Source organism: Ambystoma mexicanum, chromosome 2q, assembly GCF_040938575.1.
Source record: "Ambystoma mexicanum isolate Mex_15411 chromosome 2q, UKY_AmexF1_1, whole genome shotgun sequence".
NCBI lineage: Eukaryota > Metazoa > Chordata > Amphibia > Caudata > Ambystomatidae > Ambystoma > Ambystoma mexicanum.
In genome coordinates, this window is record NC_090924.1 from 1,409,501,514 (window position 1) to 1,409,523,173 (window position 21,660).

Consider the following 21,660-nt stretch of genomic DNA (forward strand, 5'->3'; position numbering starts at 1 on the left):
AAGAAGTAGAACAACTGCTGGAAAAAGGAGCCATGGAGGTCGTGCCTCTATCTCAGGTAACGGAAGGTATTTATTCAGTGTACTTCCTTGTACCCAAAAAGGATCTAACCATGCGCCCTGTATTAGATCTGCGCCCAGCGAACAAGTTTGTCAAACCCCAGAAGTTTCGTATGGTGACCTTACAGGAAGTGATCAACCTGCTATCACAAGGAGATTACATGACAACACTAGACATGAAAGATGCATACTTTCATATTTTAATGTTGCCAGCGCACAGAAAATACCTCAGGTTCATGATAGAGGGCAAACACTACCACTTCAGAGTGCTACCCTTCGGCATAGCATCTGCACCAAGGGTATTCACGAAGGTACTGGCAGTGGCAGCGGCCCACCTGCGCAGGTTGTCCATCCCAGTTTACCCTTACCTCGACGACTGGCTCATAACAGGGGATTCTTACGAAACATGCTTCTCCAATACCCAAAAGACTGTAGACCTTTTGTTCCAGCTGGGCTTCTCCATCAACGAAAAGAAGTCCAGCCTAGACGCCAGCCAGATCAAACAATTCCTAGCGGCTCTAATTCAAACAAAGGTCGGCCTCGTCTTCCCCTCCAACGAGAGGGTGAAAAACATGCTGTTTCAGATCCCTCAATATGTGGCTGGTCGAGAGGTGACGGTACGCAAAGCAATGCGCTTGCTAGGAATGATGGCGTCGTGTATTTATTTGGTACCTCACGCGCGCCTGCGCCCAATGCAAGAGTGGCTCAACAGCCAGTGGTGTCAGGCCAGCGGACTATGGGACGATCTAGTGGTGGTCTCGCAGGCCTTGGTTCTCTCGCTACGGTGGTGGACAAAGGAAAACCTGGTAAGAGGGAAACCTTTGCCACACCCGCGGCGGAAGCCACTCTAACCACAGACGCATCCCTCACAGGATGGGGGGCTCACCTATCCCATCAGACTGCTCACGAAGTGTGGACTCCGAACGTAGCATCCAAACACATAAATCTACTGGAGATACTAGCTGTGTTCAAGGCGCTAAAAGCCTTCCAGGAACACATACAAGGCAAGACAGTGATGGTCCTTACAGACAGCACCGCAGCCATGTACTACATCAACAAGCAGGGGAGCACCCACTCTCCAGGACTGTCCAAACTGGCCCAAAATATATGGAAGTGGGCTCTCAAACAAAACATGTTCCTACTGTCACAACATGTACCAGGGGAACTCAATCTGCTGGCAGACAAACTCAGCAGAGATTTCCCCCTGCCCGAAGAGTACGAATGGCGACTGCACGAAGACATCGTCTTCGACGTCTTCACGCAATGGGGATTCCCAGAAATAGACCTGTTCGCAACCCTGGAGAACTTACAATGCCAAAGTTACGCCTCCAGGCACCCCCAGAACCAATCCAAGGGGAACGGTCTGTCGATTCAATGGTCAGGGAAATTTGTTTACGCTTTTCCCCCGACTCCCCTTCTCAACAAGGTGGTGCACAAGATGCACCAGGAACAAGTGACCATGATACTGGTGGCCCCAGTGTGGGCCCGACAGCCATGGTTCGCTCACTTGATGGAGATGTCTCTATCTCCCCCAGTGAAACTCCCCTGCCCGTACAACATGCTGTCACAAGACAAGTGCAGGACTCTGCTTCCATGCCCCCAGAACATGAACTTAGCAGCCTGGCTCCTGAGATCATAGAATTTGGACATCTACAGCTCCCACAGAGATGCATGGACATCCTCAGGGAAGCCAGAAAACCTAACACTCGCCACTGCTATTCTAGCAAGTGGAAGAGATTTGTCATCTGGTGCAGAGGAAAGAGCATCAACCCGATTGACTGCTCTCCCACACATATTGTTCTATACCTGACCCATTTATTTGACTCAGGTCTAGTGTTCAATTCCATTAAAGTCCACCTAGCGGCACTTTCTTACACTCAAAGTGTCGTGGTGGAAGATCCCTGTTATAAAGGCCTTCATGGAGGGAGTAAAGAGAATACACCCCCCGATAGCTGACACAGCTCCCGGATGGGACCTTAACGTGGTACTTACCAGACTCATGGGCTCACCATTTGAACCCATGCACAAAGCATCTCTTAAACACCTCACTCTTAAGACAGCTTTTCTAATAGCAATCACCTCCATCAGGAGAGTAAGTGAACTACAGGCTCTTTCTGTTCTAGACCCCTTCGTTACAGTTCACAGAGATAAAGCGGTTCTACGCACGCACCCAAGGTTTGCTCCGAAATTCATATCGAAATTCCACGTAAACCAGCCTATAGAACTACCAACGTTCTTTCAAAATCCTTCCAACTTGGGAGAAAAAAGTCTGCACACACTAGATGTGCGCAGAGCGGTCATGTTCTACATGGAAAGAACCAGACCACTGAGGAAGACTAATCAGTTCTTCGTCTCGGTGGCAGCAGGAAGAGAAGGGGATGCAGTTTCAAAGTCCACTATTTCTAGATGGATTGTTCAATGCATCACTCTGCTATACTCTTGCTAAGAGAGAACTGCCCTTTAAGCCAAGAGCATACTCTACACGAGGCACGGGGGCGTCCATAGCATTCATTGCAAATGTTCCCCTTGAGTCCATCTGCAAAGCGGCTACCTGGAGTTCTGTGCACACCTTTACAAAACACTACTGTCTAGATGCAGACTCGAGATCTGACTCCCAGCTGGGACAGGCAGTATTAAGACATCTTTTCTCTACTGTTCCTTCTCATAACCCACCGCCAACACCGGGTACTGCTCGCTAGTCTATGCACAGCATGTGATTCTAAGCAGATTAACAAACATCAGAAGACAATGCATTACTTACCGTAAAAGCATTTCTGATGGTTGTATCTGCTTAAATTCACATGCGCCCACCCTTCCTCCCCGCTCGGATGGAAGGAACATAGACTTCCTTTTATATCTCTCTTTTCTGTATTCACTCACGTCTAGAAGGCTCCCTCAGGGCAGAAAAATACAAACAGAGGGACCTCGACGCGTGTGGGATTGTGGGTACAACGCACGTCACTATAGGGATAGTGTTTCAGACACGCCTTGTCGACGTCCCCTTTTCGATTACGAAAAACAAAATGCAATACTCCGCAGTGACCATTGGATGTCGGACCTATGCACAGCATGTGAATCTAAGCAGATGCAACCATCAGAAATGCTTTTACGGTAAGTAATGCATTGTCATATAATTGTTTAATTTTTCCAATAAATCTTTTAAATTGCAAAACAAACCTACTTCTTGGCTCAGTGAGGTCAGGGGGATTCAAAGAGAGGGGCTTTATATAAGGGTTTATCATCCAGAGTATAACTTGTCATAAAATATATAAATAAGGGCTTCCCTTGAGCAATCCCAGACAAGGCACTGACTTAATGGGAGTGCTTGATTGGAGTCACTTAACAGATACGCCATGGCCGTCGCGTTTCAGAGACTTGCATTTCAGCAAGGTGGCTACTTGGGCCACTCTGTCAACCTTTTGTAAGCACTACTCACTGGACACCGGCTCCAGGCGCAATGCAGAGTTTGGTCAGGCGATTCTTAAGAACCTTTTTGCTTCATCCTAAATATGCGACAGTTTATCACAGCTCCACCCTATGTTCTTGTTCGGTGGAATCACCCACAAGGAGGGAGGAAACGGATGGGATGTATGAGTAATTAAAGTTCCTTACTGTAGTGGCAAGAGTATTCATAGTACATAGTACCCTTTCCTCCATATGCCCCAACGGCCTTCCCCCACTAGCATGCCAATGGCTAATATGTAATAGGGGTAGCCGGGTATCTAAGCATTCATATGTTCAAAGGGGACTGAGGTGAGGCTCCGGAGGGCGAGGCCTTGGCAGGGTGTTCCACGCACGAGGTCGCATCCCTCCACGTTACACTAAATTTAAAGGGTAAGCTCAATTCTTCACTGCCAGAGGTCCCGGTACCTTCCCCATGTTGAGGGATGTCCCACAAGGAGGGAGGAAAGGGGACTAAGAGTACTCGAGCGACTCCAGTGAGTAACTTTAATTTCTGAAATATATTTTGCTTTTGTTGATTTCACTCTAGCCTTTGACAGTGTGGTCAGAGAATTATTATCAACAATTTAGGTACAATTAATCGGGTTTTATTTATTGACTTAAAAACTGCCTTTGTGGGGTTCCTCAAGTGAAGGTAAGGGAACTGTTTAATGCGTTTTCTTTTCTTTACACAATCAATGAAGCGACCATCAGATGGAGTTTGGCTTGTGAGGTAACACCTCCATTCCAAGTCCAGAGAGATATCGGACAGGGCTATAGAATAGTCTCCTACCCTTTCTTGCCTCTTTATTAATTATTAATGGTGTGATTGACAAAATGTTGTCTTCTACTGGTGCCCCTCCAGCGGACAAATTTCCATTACTTATATTTTTTTATGGCACAGTCCTAGTGTCTCTCACCCCAATTGGGCTAAATAAACAACTTGCTCTTTTGTGATTTTTTTTTTTTGTTTTTGTTAGTGACAATGACCTTGAAAATAATTGTCCCAAAACTAAATATATGGTTTCTACTTCTCTTGGCGAGAAAAACGGCCTATGCTTTTCCTAGCAATCGATGGAGTTGCTATCAAGCATGTTAAAATGTACTTCTAGTTAGCTATCCAGTTCATAGATTCTTATAAATGGAAAAACTTAACCTGGCAAATGATAGGTTTCCCAGGGAGCATGGACATGGCACTGTGTACCCATGTCTTAAAAAGCATGGGCTTCTGGTTTGACAGGCAGCCCTTTACTGCTCTGAGCTTTAGATTATCTCCCTTGCTCTGTGATGACTATTGTATCTCGTGGTATTGCATTAAAACCACTTATATTGGATACGAATCTGAAGCAGCACCTACCTAGGCAAGTATAAAGATGCCTTGGTCCTTGGTGCAAGTATGTTAAGGATTTAACACATTATGTAAAACAACTGTTAACTGAAAATAACTTGCAAGGTGCAAATCTCATCACTGTTACCAAGGTACTGGGAATGTAAGGTAACATTTCACTATGAAGGCTATCTTGACTAAACTAAGCCTCAGAATGCATGTTCCCTCTACATTAATTTTAGGTTTGGCATTCTAAGCTGCTGCATCTTATTAAATCACGGGTTGTGTCCTCATCACACTTCAGCTTCTATCGCATTAGTACAAAAGGAACTTAGCGACATGTTATGATAATTTGTCCCGTGTATAATAGATACAGGAGTTTGTATTTAAAACCTACGTTGAATACTAAAGCTGCCACAGTATTTTGTCGAATAAAGGCAATTAAAACGTTCTACGCTCCTTCACAACTCTCTTTGTTGGGCACTTCGGATAACAAGGACACAAAACATATGTTGTATTCAATGTTTGTCTTTGTATCATTCAGGTTTTTTTTGTTTGACTTATTTATTGCTCATATTGTTTGTTAGCGCCTTGAAGCCTATGGCTTAGCTATGGCGCTATATAAATAATAAAACTAAACTAAAACTAATATTGCAGAAATGGTCATGCCCTGTTCACCTTCTAGAAAATCATATAGATCTTCATACAGCTACAACTATTTGTGTATGATTGAATCAGGATGGGCAATTATCCCAACATACCGAGGTCTAAAACAGGGATTTATGCTAGCCCTGCTTCTATTTAATATATTTATATGGGACGTAGTACAGGTTTTGAGTACGGCTAGAAGCTTCCCGCCTCGTATTGGTGACCAGGTTATTAGTTATCTGCTTTATGCAAATGACTTGGTGTTAATAGATCAAACAACAATAGAACTTCAAAATCAGCAATGTGCATTATTAAAGTACGTATTAAAGTACGCTGAAGACAACTTCTTGTCCATAAATGTATTTAAAACAAAAATTCAGATCATAAACCCCTTCAAGAAATAAAATGAAAGGAGATATTGTTGGTATTTGTAAAGATTGGAGGAGGGTATCAGTACTTCTGCACTCTATGTGGTTGGGGCAAAGGCACAGGGCATCCCGCCAAGGTTCTCAATATGGTAGCTTGGACGAGCAACCGAGGCTTAAGCGCTCAGGAGGTGATGCAGGCTGGTTCATCAACACATACATATAAATAATACACTTTGTACTTTGGCAAGAATGGCAAATATATATACACTATGCAGTTTCACACTATACTTAAATTCAGTAATAAATGCACCAACTGCGGACAGTTTCAAGTGGGCATGTGAATTCTTAAGTGATGTGTAATAGCATAGATTAGGAAGAAAGTCAGGTTATTTCTGAACAGTAGCAGAATGCTTTCTTTAGACTAGATAAATCATTCTGTGTGATATTCCCACATGGACAACCTTTAATAGAAAAGTTAGGGATACACTTAATCTTGTCTTTTACTGCCTAGTCTAAAAACGTTCAATTGCCCTCTTCTTTCTTCTGAAAGGTTCTACCACTCCAAAGTACCTGAGAGGCCACAGAAGAACAGGATCCAAGACGAATCTAGGACCCCTGAACGACTCCTGGCGGTAGGGGATGCTCTTTCTCGTCACTGTACCTTTGGTGCTTTGGTATGCGAAGTGGCAGAGTTTGTCGGTTTCACTTGATGGTTCCCTCCAAGGATGAACTCCCTCTCCCTCACACCCCTTGGAAGAAGTCTTCCAGAAGTACAGCAGTTTGGCTCTTCACGGTGCTATCTGTTAGTCGATGATTTGTCTGACTCTAGAAGTCCTGGGAAGATGAAACTTGCTATGGGCTCCTTAAAGGCTTGGCAAATGAGAATAGGACCCCGGGGGTCCTTCGATGACATCTGGCGGCGATGGGTGCAAAGGTCACTTTTGGTATCGGGTTTCAGGTTTACGCATTATTCCAGCCTGGCTGACCTCTAGTAACCTGCACTCGACCACTGGATTGGACTACGGCCCCTCACTAAGTCTGGACCCTCAGGATGTCTTTGTTGGGTTCTGGTGGTGGGGAAAGAATCCGGCGCACCTTCCTCTCCACTCAGCAACCCTGGATCTACTCGGGCGGGAAAAAGTGGTCAGTGATGGTAAGGATATCCCTTGAAGTATTATTCAGCAGTTTGGAACTTTAGTAGCTACGAGTGTCAATCAGCACTATGCCAGGGTACCCACTCTTCTGGGCGGTAGACAGCAACAGGCTTCCAGCGGTCACAAACAGTCCTCCAGACTCTTGATGACACCAATGGACTTCTTCGATGCGAGATGTCCAGGCACTCCTTCAGGACTAAAGAAGACCCCGTCTCCAGACGGCAGGCACACAGAACCGGTTTCGGTACTTCGGATGAAGAGCAGCAGGTTACACAAGGGTCCCTCGTAGCTCGAGGAGAGGTCTCCTTTTCAGGTGTTCTCTTGGATGAGTCCTTGGAGCGGCACAGCAGCTTTTGGATTTCAGTGAAAAGTAGCAGCCGCGATCATCTTCCTGCAGCTAAGGAATATGGATTGGGGTAAGCACCCAACCTTTCATAGACTGCATTCATGTCAGTTTCAGGGCTGTCTCTGGCATTATGCCACACACAGAAACCAGACACCCATAACACAGAATGTGAGTTCACTTCAGACTCCATTCATGCAGGTCCCACCCCAAGGGTATACCCACAACACATCGGCCCTTGAAAGGCACCAGTCAGTATGACAGGAGGCAGTCTCAGAGCCATATATGGTATTTAAACTGAACAACCAGTCAGGAGGAAGGGACAACGTTGGGGCTTCCCAGGACTGAAACAAGGTATAAGGCAATAGAAACCAAGTGGCCCCAGTGGTCATCTTGCCTTCCTTCAGAAATGCGTTGATAACTATGGCAGAGCCTGGGTGTCCCAAAAATGGAGGACACTCAAAGCCACTGCCAGGTCAGCATGTAGCTGCCACCAGCCCATACCCTAATCTGTGGGCAACACACTAGTGCCCAATAACACACAAAAGGCGTACAAGGGTGTGCTCCCACCCATGGGTGCCATAAGGGTATCGCTTGGGTGTTGTTAACCAAAAGGAAAACAGGAAGAGCTGCAATGCCATAGGTCCAGGATGGACCGCAGTAGCAGAAAACATAAAGTAAGCACACCAAGAGAAGTAGTAGGACAAGGACTAGGAGGCATTTCCAGCAACACAATATTTAAACCAGGATGTTTTGGATAGATGGAACTCTTATCTATTTATGTTTCTGATGCTTGGTGATCTGCTTAGAATCACATGATGTGCATATGGTCCGACATCCAGTGGTAACCGAAGAGTATTGCATCTTGTCTTTCGGGGGACCGAAAGGGGGCGTCGGCATAGGCGTGTCTGAAACACTATCCCTATCGTGACGTGTGTAGTACCCAGAATCCCTCATGCGCCGTGGTCTCTCATATTGTTTTTTTCCGCCCAGATAACTGGTTGCCCTATAGCGGAGCTCTTCATGAGACATTGTTTATCTTTTACCGAATTGTCGGTTTAATTCCCGTTAAGTCACTTCGCCTATCAAGAGCATCTTCGACGAAGACTACGGGGGAATCATCTACGGCTGTGGGTTCCGACACCTAAGATCCGGCGTTCGGACCTCCACGTGGTCGGGCCTTCTGGCCGGCCTACACAGTAGGGAGAGTGGGCTCGGGGTTTGCCAATTTGCTATCATGTCGTTCCTCTTTTCCACTTCTTTCCTTTTGGTCTGGTCACCCTTCCCTTCTGCTATGGAAAGGACTCCATTTAGATTCTGCCCTGTGTGAAGGGTCAGATATCCGTGGAAAAGATTAGCACACGTCGTGTAACGTTTGTCTCCCCCTAGAGCACTAAAGCGGTGTTCGGCGTATACACTCTTAAACCTAAAACCTTTAAGGAGCGCCGGTTGAAGCGGTGGGCTGCGTACGGAATGTCACGTGTGGAGCCTCCCTCCCCTGCCGCGACACCAGCCGAGAGTGACTGGGGTACATCGGATGACCAAACGTCCATTGCGGACGTTCTAGACCTTGAGGCGGACTATTCTAGAGCCGCCACGCCCTTCCCTGACCCTTCCAGGCTCGACTCCGGTCTTGCTACAGGGACCACACCCGGTGACAGGGGCGTACAATTGCACCGCACAAAGCACACAACCCAAGCACCCTCCTCGACGACTTCGTCGAAGAAGGCGAAAGCGCCATCGGATCAATCTGATCCGAAGCCTTCCCCGCATCCGCAGCAGCGCATGACGACTGGGCTTAACAAACAAAACAAGGGCGCTACTCCCCAAACTACACACGCTGAAGTTTCTGAACAAGAAACCTCGACGAGTTTCAAGGTTTCCAAGGCCCCTGCAGGCCCGAAAACTACGAGTAGGCCTCTACCCGAGAAGCCCTCCCCCACTGACCCGCTTTATATCAAAGGGCACGCAATCCCAGACTCGCTGGTGGTGACCAACCCTCGCAAGAGAGCAGGGGTTCCCCTTGCCACGGGAGAGTCACCCCCGGACAAGGAGTCCAAAAGGTTGTATGCCTTAGGCAAACAGGTCACGTTGGCGGAGGCTTATATCCCGGTCGGATTGCCAATAACACGATGTTACTGGCAAGCTACGTTGACGCCCAATTCACTCCAGGAAGGCCTTCAGGAGGTTCCGGAACCAACCAGAGCCAAGCTTCTCGCCATTGTCTCGGAGGGCAAGCTTGCCAATCAAAATGTTGTAAATAATACCCTGGACTCCGCAGAGACGGCAGGCAGGTCTCCCGCACAGGTTACTCTCCTAAAGAGAACCGCGGGGCTGCGCACGTTGGCTTCAGGCCTGAGACCCAGGCATCCATCATCAACAAACCCATAGAAGAGGCCAACCTCTTGGGAAGGCGGTAGACGATGCGTTGGAGACAGCCAAGAAGGAGCACAAGACTATTAAGTCGCTGCACCAGATTTCCCAAAAACCCTCTTCACAGAGGGGCAGCAATTCTCTGCTGTCCTTTCGAGGACAAGCCCGCGCCGCTCAAAATAATTTCGGCACAGGCAACTTCAACTAAGTCAACCAGCTGCAAGCCCCACTTACTACCCCAAGAGGGGTCAGAAGCACGGAAAGAATAGAGGCAGAGGCTCCAATTCCAGAGGTGCGTCAACCTCGGGTCAGAAATGACCACCAAGTTCAGGTCCCCTCCCTTGTCTCCCCGGTCGCGGGGGCATTAACACCGTTCCTCAAGGCATGGGAGGGGATAACTTCAGACCAGTGGGTATTAAAGACGGTCGCCCATGGTTACTGCGTGGAATTCGCCTGACCCCCACAGTTCAGACCGCCGAAACATCGACGCCTTTCACTGGAACATCTGCAGATCCTGGTCCAAGAGGTGGAGGCGCTGCTGGGAAAGGACGCCATAGAAGCCGTCCCGATTCTTCAGGTTAATGGGGGTATCTATTCAATATACTTCCTTGTACCCAAAAAGGATCTCACCATGCGTCCTGTTCTAGACCTGCGCCCAGCGAACAAGTTCATAAAGCCCCAGAAGTTTTGCATGGTAACACTGCAAGAGGTGATCCCATTGCTAAAACCAGGGGACTTCATGACATCATTGGATATGAAATATGCATACTTTCATATTTCAATGCTGCCAGCGCACAGAAAATTCCTAAGGTTCGTGATTCAGGACAAACACTACCAGTACAAGGAACTCACCTTTGGCATAGCCTCGGCGCCAAGGGTGTTTACCAAGGTCCTGGCAATGGCAGCAGCACACCTGCGCAGACTTTCAGTTCCAGTTTACCATTACATCGACGATTGGCTCATCAAGGGGGACTCGTTCGACGTTTATTTTTCGAACACCCAAAAGACAGATGATCTACTGTTCAGCCTGGGATTTTCTATCAACAAAAAGAAATCCAGCTTAGTCCCCAGCCAAGTAAAACAGTTCCTGGGGGCTCTAATTCGTACGGAAGACGGTCTAGTCTTCCCTTCCAGCGAGAGGGTTCAGAACATACTCTCTCAAGATCCTCAGTATGTAGCCAGTCGGGAGGTGACGGTACGCAAAGCTATGCGTTTACTAGGAATGATGGCGTCATGCATATACTTGGTCCCCCATGCACGGCTGCACATGCGTCCCATGCAAGAGTGGCACAACAGCCAGTGGTGTCAGGCCAGCGGACAATGGGAAGATCTGTTGTCTCGCCAGCCCTCGTTCTCTCTCTGCAGTGGTGGTCGAGGGAGAACCTCTTGAAAGGGAAAACCTTCACCACCCCTGCAGTGGAAGCCACTCACGACAGACGCATCTCTCACAGGGTGGTGGGCTCACCTGCTTCAACAGACAGCGCACGGAGTGTGGTCCCCTCAGGTAGCGTCCAACCATATAAACCTACTGGAGCTACTGGCAGTGTTCAAAGCATTGAAAGCCTTTCAGGAGCAACTGCAAGGGAAGACAGTGCTGGTCCTAACCGACAGCACAACAGCAATGTATTACCTGAACAAACAGGGGGGCACTCACTCTCCGGGGCTATCCAAGCTGTCCCAAAACATCTGGATATGGGCTCTCAAACACAAGATGTTTCTGATATCCCAACATGTTCCAGGGGAACTCGATCTTCTGGCAGACGTACTCAGCAGAGATTTTCCTCTGCCAGAAGAATACGAATGGCGTCTGCACGAAGACATTGTAGCCAATGTCTTCGCAGAATGAGGGTTTCTAGAGATCGACCTGTTCGCTACTCAGGAGAACGCCCAATGCCCAGATTACGCCTCCAGGTACCCCCAGAACCGATCCAAGGGGAACGGTCTCTGGATAACTTGGTCGGGGAAATTTGTTTACGCTTAACACCCACCGACCCCCCCCCCCCCCCCCCCCCCCCGACTCCACTTGTGAACAAGATAGTACACAAGATGCACCAGGAACCAGTCACCATGATTCTGGTGGCTCCCATGTGGGCTCGCCAACCCTGGTTCGCGCACCTGATGGAAATGTCCCTCTCCCCACCAGTCAAGCTGCCCTGCCCGTAAAACATGTTGTCTCAGGACAGGGGGGAGACTCTGCACCCATGCCCCCAAACTCTGAACTTAGCAGCCTGGCTCCTGAGATCATAGAGTTTGGGCATCTGCAACTCCCTCAAAGATGCATGGACATACTGAGGGAGGCAAGAAAGCCTAACACATGTTATTGCTATGCCAGCAAATGGAAACGTTTTGTCATCTGGTGCAGTTCCAAGGGCGTCAATCCCACCGATTGCTCCCCTGCACACATTGTGTTATATCTAACCCATCTGTTGGACTCTGGGTTAGTCTTCAATTCCTTAAAGGTTCAACTAGCGACGTTGTCAGCCTACACCACGTCATAGCAGAAGGTGTTGTGGTGGAAAGTACCTGTGATTAAAGCCTTTATGGAAGGGGTTAAAAGAATGTATCCCCCATCACTCACCCAGCCCCTGGGTGGGATCTAAATCTGGTTTTAACTAGGCTCATGGGACCCCCTTTTGAGCCTATGCATAAAGCTAGTCTGAAAGACCTGACTTACAAGACAGCCTTTCTAGTAGCTATCACTTCTATCAGAAGAGTTAGCGAACTACAGGCCCTCTCGGTCTTGGACCCCTTTGTTACAGTCCACAAAGATAAGGTAGTTCTGCGCACTCATCCCAGATTTGCACCAAAATTTATTTCGAAGTTCCATGTGAACCAGGTAATCGAACTAACCACGTTCTTTCATAGACCTACTAACATGGCCGAAGGAAGCCTTCACACACTAGATGTGTGCAGGGCAGTCATGTTCTACATGGATAGAACCAAACCACTGACTAAAACTAAACTAAACAATTCTTTGTTTCAGTGGCAGCTGGTAGAGAAGGGGACCCTGTCTCTAAATCAGCAATATCAAGGTGGATTGTCAAATGCATCACACTATGTTACACTCTTGCAAAGAGAGAACTGCCCTTCAAGCCTAGAGCACATTCTACTCGAGGCATTGGGGCATCCATAGCATTCATTGCAAATGTTCCCTTTGAGTCCATTTGCAAAGCGGCAACCTGGAGTTCTGTACACACCTTTACAAAACACTATTGCCTAGACACTCATTCTAGGTCTGATTCTCAGGTGGGACAAGCAGCAGTACTAAGACATCTTTTTTCTACTGTTCCTTCTCACAACCCACCTCCAACTCCGGTACTGCTCGCTAGTCTATGCACAGCATGTGATTCTAAGCTGATTAACAAGCATCAGAAGACCTGCATTACTTACCGTAAAAGCATTTCTGATTATTGTATCTGCTTAGATTCACATGCGCCCTCCCTGCCTCCCCGCTCGGGGTGGAAGGATCAAAGACTGCTTACTACTTTCTCTCTTCATGTATAGCCTTGGGCTCCCTCATTGCAGAAAAAATACAATCGGAGGGACCTCGGCGCGTGAGGGTTTTTGGGTACTACACACGTCACAATAGGGATAGTGTTTCAGACACGCCTATGCCGACGTCCCCTTTCGGTCGCCCGAAAGACAAGATGCAATACTCTGCGGTTACCACTGGATGTCAGACCATATGCACAGCATGTGAATCTAAGCAGATACAATCATCAGAAATGCTTTTATGGTAAGTAATGCATGTCTTTTGTATTATGGTTTTCTCGCGGGTTCCCCAAATTTTAATACTTTGAACGAGATTTTAAAATAAAAAAACGAACAAAGTGTTTGGCTGCCCTGGCATGAAAGCTGAATAAAAAATTCTGAAAATGTTCCTTATTAGCGGGCATGCTTTTACGAATGAAAGGTTGTTATTTAATTAATTTACAGTAGTGAAACATTATGCTCCAGCATTGGATCTTTCATGGATTCACATGCTGTGAATATTCCCTGTCGTCAGGCTGGGAACCTCGGTCATTTTTTACTTAGTGTTTTCCTATAGAAAACTTCCGACACTTCAGTGTCCTATCAACGTCCTTTTTGGGCGCATTAGCCACCACCAATAGGACGTAGGGTATAAATAGCCCCGGGGCTTCCCTTCAGATTTCAGCCGGCTCCAAAGTGTTGGGATTACCTCGGGCTCGTTGTAATTTCTGCACGTATTGGTGCGATTGGTGATGATGTCTTCAGGAAAATCGTTCCGGACCTTTGCGACTTGCGGGCTGCGGAAAGTGTGTGAGGGGGACAGACATATGGACTGCCTTTATTGCCTCTACCTCCATCATTCGGCCGTATCTTGTGAGATCTGTAAGGGGTTCTCACAAAAGACGCTTAATGACCGCAATCGGCGGTTGGTGTTTTGGCTGAACGAAGGTACCTACCCTGCCTCGGAGGTGGGGTCGGTGCGTAGCTTGGCATCGGAGAGGCCACCCAAGCGGCGGAACATCGCCGATCAGCATCGGCTGAGCCTCCGACTAAAAAATCCCGGCCTGTCCCAGTGGTCAGTGAGAGTGGTGCCCCTTTTCAAGTAAACATCTGTCAAAAGGGAAGTCTTCGTCCAAGCATGGTCGGTTGGACCAGTCACAAGGGTCTGGAAGTAGGCCTGAGAAGGAGTCTCGGGTGAAGGTCAAGAAAGACTCTTCTTCGAGACGCTCCTCTTCAGGGGACCATCACAAGTCCTCCTCCAGTAGAGAGTTGTCAAAACATCGGTCCAGTGGGGCCAAGCAGATGGGATCGCCTGAAATAGTTGTCGTCGACAATCCTGTTGTCAACTCTGATTCTGTCGTAGACGGTGATGGCTACGGAAGGAGAAAGAGACACGATACTGTCGTTGTCGAGCAATTTGCTACCGACAAGGGAGCTGTGGCAGGCTTCTGCTTTTGACTTGTCTACCAGACACTATTCTACAGCAAGAGACTGCATCGGAAGTGGAGGACGATGGGGATCCAGTGGCGGATTAGTCGGCCCTATGCCTGCAGTGTGTTGGTCCGGCGACATCGATGAGTATGGGGGCTGGTCCGACCAGTTACCCTTTGGTGAACCCACAGGTGATGCTATCGCTCCAGGTGCTGTCCATGTTAGAATCTCTATTGGGCCAACTGGATTCCAGATTACCTCCTCCGAACGTAGCTCCGGTAGGGCATACCATCGACGCTTCAGGTGTTCCTCCACATTCGACGGCTTCGGCTAAATTGCTGTCACCCCTATAGGTGTTGAAGATCGCCCACGTTCCCATCCTGAGGAGGGTGAGCTGCCGGATTCTGAATCTGATAGTGTGCCTAGGGAGACCGTGTCTGCTGGCTCACCATTGAGAGACCTGGCGTGGGATCCGGTCGTTGAAGTGGAACCACCTCGTAGTCCGGCGCAGCCGTCCACACTCCTGCACACCCCCAAAATGAGGATGGAGGATGATGTGAGGGTGTTTCATGCAATGATGGCTAAAGCATGTGCAGAGTTTGGGTTAGCTCCTGAAGGGGAGGCGGAAGGAGTACTTCCTGTTTGACCACATGGGCAAGAGAAGAAAAGCGGTGTTCTCTGTGCCTATCCTGTACCACGTGTGGCAGGAGGGTCTACGCACGATGCAACACCCCTTCTCGGAACCAGCTATCAAAGAGAGGCCCCGAACTCGGCACCGAAGTGCTTGGTTTCACAGCCAACTCCTGAGTCGGTGGTTCCAGCGGCAGCTAGCTGAAAAGAAAGGAGTCAGCACAAATATACCACCCCTCCCGATAACGATGCCAGGAGACAAGATGCCTTCAGTAAGACGGTTTTGACTGTGGGTGCTACGACGGTGAAGGCGGCCAATTCTCTAGTGATCATGGCTCGCTACGATCGTGAGATGTGGCATCGGTTGGCTCCTCTGCTTGAACATCTACCAGAGGAACATTGTAAAGCTGCTATGATGTTGGTCCACGAAGGGGATGAGGCGTCCAATCATAGTATTAACATTGCTGTGGACTTGGCAGAATCTGGTTTTAAACAGATCAACAACGGCGTAGTTCTGCATCGCCAGACTTGGCTTCAGTGTACAGACTTTCGGCTAGAGGTGCACTATAAAGTTCTGGACGTGCCATGCGAGGGGGGGCAGTTGTTTGTCTAGAAAATCGATGAGGCCCTTAAGGGTATGAAAGAGGACTCTGAGACTGCCAAGTCGTTGGGAGCCTTGCAGAGTGGGTGCTCGCTTCGTCCCTTCCGTGGGGCTTCGGGAAATGCCCGCTTTGCTTCCCCCCAGAGACCGGGGCTACGGACGATCAGGTTACTCCTCTCAGGGGTATATAAAGTCGGCGCAGTCGATGCAAAAAAGTTGAGATTTTCAGGCGTCCAGGAAAAGTGTGGCAGGCCTCTTTGTCCGAAGGGAGGCAGGCTAAGCCACAGCAATGACTATCATGGGGAAAGTCTGCTGGGGGGCAGGATGACACTACACGTGGATGAGTGGTGCAAGATAACGACAGACCGTTGGGTATTGGACACGGTGCGCATGGGCCAATCCCTAGAGTTCAAGTGTTCCCCTACCCACATTCCTCCAATATATGCCATACATCCCCACCTTCACATTCTTCAACAAGAGGTGGTACTTTTTCTGCTGAAAGGAGCTATAGAATTGGTTTCTGTAGCTGAGAAAGGCCAGGGGGTTTATTCCCGGTACTTTGTAGTGAAGACGCCCAATGGCAAAATTTGGCCCATACTGGATGTTCGGGCGTTGAACAAGACTCAGCAACGCCTGAAGTTCAAGATGCTCACGCTTTAGGAGGTCGTTCGGTCTGTACGACCAGGCGAGTATCTGGCCTCGTTGGATCTGCAGGACGCATATTTCCATATCCCTATGCGTCGACGGCACCGCAAATTCCTGCGGTTTGTCGTAGGAGAAGATCACTACCAGATTCGAGTGCTTCTGTTCGGATTAAAGTCGTCCCCCATGACTTTTACAAAATGTTTGGCGCCAGTGGTGGCATGGCTCAGACAGGAAGGTCATCATGTTTACCCATGCCTAGATGACTGGCTGGTACGCGGTTCGTCTCCAGGGGAGGCACAGGAAAGTCTCAACGCTACCATGCAGCCGTTGCAACGGCTAGGCTTCGTCGCAAACTTCGAGAAGTCCTTTCTGCCGCCTTCCAAGGACTTGGGTTTTCTGGTGGCAGAGTTTCAGACTCAGCTGGGGCTTGTGAGGCCAGGCGAGAGGGTTTGGAAGCTCAAGCAGAAAGCAGCAGAGTGGAAGATCGGTACAAGGGTGGGTGTCGGTCCGCACCTACATGTCACTGCTGGGGGCATGGCGTCCTGCATCCCTCTGGTGAGAAACTGTCGTCGCTTCATGAGGCCCGTACAGGAATTCCTCTCCGACCGATCGACTCAGAGTCGTGGATTGTGGTCCGACAAGGTGGCGATCGATGGCGAGCTGGTGGAAGCACTTTGATGGTGGCAGTGCTCAGACAACTTGGTTCCGGGCATGCCGTTGCTTGAACCGGAATTCCACTTCACAATAGTGACGGATGCCTCTCAGACAGGATGGGGGCACATCTCAGAGACTTGCGGTTCCAAGGCCTGCGGTCTCGGGTGGAATTACATTTTCACATCAATGTGCTCGAACTAAAGGCGGTGCATTGGACCCTAAAATCGTTTCTGCCACGCATACGCAGGTCGGTGGTGAGGGTGTTGACGGACAATACCACCATACTGTTTTACCTCAGGAAACAGGGGGGCGCGCATTCCAGAGTACTGTCGAAAGAAGCACAGGACCTCTGGCATTGGGCTCTGTTGCACGACATCGGCATTGTGGCCTTTCATCTACCAGGAGTGTTGAATGTGTAAGCAGATGCTCTCAGCAGGGAGGTGAGCCAACTACACTAGTGGCAGCTGAAGAAGCAGCAGGTGTCCATGCTCTTCCGAAGTTAGGGCCGTCCTTCGTTGGACCTCTTCGCAACTAAGGAGAACAAGCAGTGCAAGGAGATTGCCAGCAGATGGCCTCATCCCAAGTCTCTAGGGGATGCGTTCCTGTGGACGGACCGGTTTGCTTATGCGTTTCCTCCGTTTCCGCTCATTCAACTGACAATCCAGCGGATTCGGAGATACCAATGTCGTGTGATTCTGGTGACTCTGTTCTCGACCAGACAACCGTGGTTCTCGGATCTCTTTTTCCGTGGCGGCACCGATTCGCTTGGCGGTGACGCCAGACCTGTTGTCTCAGAGCAAAGGCGCAGTCTGGCACCACGATCTGGGACCTCTTAGCCTGATGGCTTGGCTCCTGACTTCTCTGAGTTTGCACTCCTAAAGCTTTTAAAGGGGCTGTTTCGGAGCTTTCCACCAGTCAAGAAGTTCCCTCCGGTGTGGAGCCTTAATGTGGTTCTGTCGGGTCTGATGAGACCTCCGTTTGAGCCAATGTCATCGACTCCTTAGCAATTTGTGTCTTGGAAAGTGGCTTTTCTGGTGGCCATTACTACGGACAGAAGGATATCAGAGTTGCAAGCTTTGGTAGTGGACCCTCCATACGTGAGGTTCTTCAAGGATAAGGTGGTGCTGGCTACCAATCCGCACTTTATCCCCAAAGTGCCAATGACTTTTCACAAACTCTCTTCTATTGTGTTACCTTTGTTCTTTGCCTCAGCCTCCACGCCTGCAAAGCGGTCTTTGCATTCGCTGGATGTGAAGAGGGCGTTAAAGTTTTATTTGACTCATACGCAGGACTTCAGACTGTCTAAGCAGTTGTTTGTAGCTTATGGACCTTCCGTCCGAGGACGGGCAATCTCCAAACAAGGACTGTCCCGTTGGGTGTCGTCTGCTATCTCATTCTGCCACGCAAAAGCGGGGAAGCCTTTGCAGAAGATACTGAGGGCACAATCGACGAGGGCTACAGCTTTGTCGGAAGCATTATGGTCGGGGTTCCGCTGGTGGACATACCTCCTGGGCGATGCCGCATACCTTTACTCTACATTACTGTCTGGAGAGGCAGCATGGTGAGGATTTGCAGGTGGGATGGGCAGTCCTGCAACGCCTGTTTCAAAAAGGTAAGCCCCGCAGCTTCGGGGTATTTGTTTTGAACTTGATCACTGTATGGGTTTCTTGTCTCATGTTTGTTATTTTGTTTCTATATTGGTTTGCATTTCCACTCCGCCATGAATGATGGCTACTGCTATGTAATCTATTCACAGCATGTGAATCCATGAAATATCTAATGCTGGCGAAGGGAGTAGTTTCTTACCTGTAACTCCATTTCTCCATTGTTGGTATCTTTCATGGATTCACATGCGCCCTCCGTCTGTCCCTGCATGCAAACCTGAATTGGGTTGCCTCCACTTTGGAGGTTAAAATCTGAAGCGAAGCCACTGGGGCGGGACTATTTATACCCTACGTCCTATTAGTGGTGGCTAATGCGCCCAAAAAGGACCTTGATAGGACACTGAAGAAGTTTTCCATAGGAAAGCGCTAAGTTAAAAATGACCGGGGTTCCCAGCCTGACGACGGGGAATATTCACAGCATGTGAATCCATGAAAGATACCAACACTGGAGAAATGGAGTTACAGGTAAGAAACTACTCCCTTCACACTGGTTTTCGACCTATGGGGCTGTCTGGAAGGAATTTCTTGGAGCAAACATGTGTTCCTTTTTAATGGGGTCTTGATTAAAGATGTGATATTTGAGTTAGGTGTGATGTCTATGAAGGTTATGATAAGGTGAATTGTGTTCCTATTAATCACTTGCCTAGTGGCTGAAGTGTATTACCAACTATACAAAGCTTTGCTGCAGAAAAATACCTATTTTTTAATGGATTTATTGAATAGATCATTGTTGATTCTAGAGCATGCAAATAGAATGATGGACACTAGTGAAAAATCCCCTTCAGGTGAAAAGAAAACTATTGTATAATGACTGGATAAAATCTTGTACAGATATAAAACAATACAAGTTATTTTATCATTTTTATAATATAGTAAAAGCTTTTAATCGGACAACTAAATAGAAACTCCTTTTTAAGGTTCCATTTAACGTTGTAGCCAACTAATGAAGTTTTAGGAGCACGTTTAAGGGACCAACGTTTTTGTAGATTTTGTAAATGTATGAATGTAGTGGAGAATTTAAAGCACTTGTTGATTAATTGTAAAAGTTTAACAATCTTGAGGCAAAAGCACTTTGATCTTTTCTTACAGTACAATTAATATGGAAGTTCTTTGGTTAATTTTGTGAGTTGTGTGCAGTTATCTGTATCATTGGCAATTCTAAGATGAGATTTCCAAATGACTTCGAATTGAATTTTATTATACAAGTTAGGAGATTTTAATCGTATTCTTGCTGATGTAATTGAATTGTTTATCATAACAATTTTAAGAATTGTAATGTTTTTCTTGTCTTATTTTTATATTTTTTAATTGTGAAAGATTTGTTTTCAAATCAGACACATTAATGAATAACAAAAATGTATTTATTAAGATTGCCAATCCGCACACATCATATGTATAAATATCTCTATATATATTTGTGTGTTTCATTTTTCTTTAAAGGACAAGAGGGTGCACCAGTTTCGTAGAAGTAAAGCTGTGTTCAAAACTGTGCCAAACTGAAGTCTGTGGTAAACCTAAGCAACCAAAGCCTTCCAAGAAGTAGATTATCACCTATAATATACTGGGATAGGATAATTATGAGACTTTCTTCAAATTTCCATTATGTACATTTTATTGAGATGTTAAGATTTGACAAGCGCAAGGGCTTGGTTTTATTACTTTTCCAGTTGAATGTTCACTACTTGTGGAAGTTTGTGGCGAGTAGCCTTTTAGCAATGTTTATATCACTCATGTTCTGAGTGACTGTTGAAGTAATGTGTTAGCTAAGCAGTTAAAGCACTTATATGTTAGATCACTGTAGGTTGTTGTTTGCTCTTGTTCAGTTTGGTTAATTACAATCAAAATTTCCTAAATATAGTCTTCACATTGCAGCTTTTAAATTATATTTTCATATGGTTGATTGTATGTGCCTGTCTCCCAGTAAACCACAGTGTCTGTTTTTTACTTCACAGTAACCTTGTGGTGTGTTACAGATTTGCGAGTGCAAAACAGTTTTGAAACTGTACTTTGGTCAGTAGACCTAAACATATCAAGTCACATGGAACAATTGAAGTTTTTCATAGATCAGTGCTGAATTGATGGCACTCAGCAAATAATATGATCAGGAGAAGTTGTGCTTATTAGCTGTTGTGATTTTCTAAAGTCGAGAATCAGAACATCACTTTTATCAACTTAGCATTATAATTGCAAGGCCTTTGACACTGATGTACTGTGATTAGAAGACCCTGATGTACTGAATGTATGGAGCTTGTATAGGTGGGCCACATTTTTTACTGTCTATATTTGTATAATGGCTGTGTATGTACCTAGCATTCAAGTACTGTATACTTCCTTTATTTTATTTGTTAAATCACAGACAAATCTTTATAAAGAACTGGTTTTATAGAAATTATGTAGATTTTAGTTTTGTGCGTTAATAAGAGAGAAATAAAGATTTTTACAATTTGTTTCTGACTACCTCATTACATTAATGTTTACAAATTTAATATGAATACCACAATGGCTGCAGAAAGGAACTAAACACAGCCACAACAGATGTCTCATATACATTTGGCACTATCTCTAATTACATCCCAATTGACATTGCATAGTCTGCAACCGGAACTTCCATACCCATGTTTGCATGGACTTCACATATCTGCACCATCTCGCAATCAGTATCGGTAACATTGGGATCCCTCACGACTTCTCTATATTGCACATGCTATTGTACATTAGGTCTCCTTTAGGCCACTCGTCTGGTAACAGTGACATACCTTCCACTCAGCCTTCTTATACTATATCAAATTACAAGTCCACAGAACCACTGTTGGCTTCAAACTTTGATTATGCGATCATCCTGTCAGCCTAAAG

The 21,660-nt window shown here is 47.1% G+C and overlaps 1 protein-coding gene across 2 annotated transcripts in view; it reads left to right on the forward strand.

Moving 5' to 3' along the window:
* DAZL (deleted in azoospermia like) overlaps positions 1 to 21,254 on the forward strand; it is an 890,646-nt gene extending 869,392 nt beyond the window's left edge. For both annotated transcript variants that reach the window (XM_069646760.1, XM_069646761.1), the window contains exon 11: positions 20,248 to 21,254. In XM_069646760.1, the coding sequence (XP_069502861.1) occupies positions 20,248 to 20,307 (60 nt within the window). In that variant the 3' untranslated portion in view covers positions 20,308 to 21,254. The remainder of the gene's footprint in view (positions 1 to 20,247) is intronic.
* Positions 21,255 to 21,660: the final 406 nt, after the last annotated feature.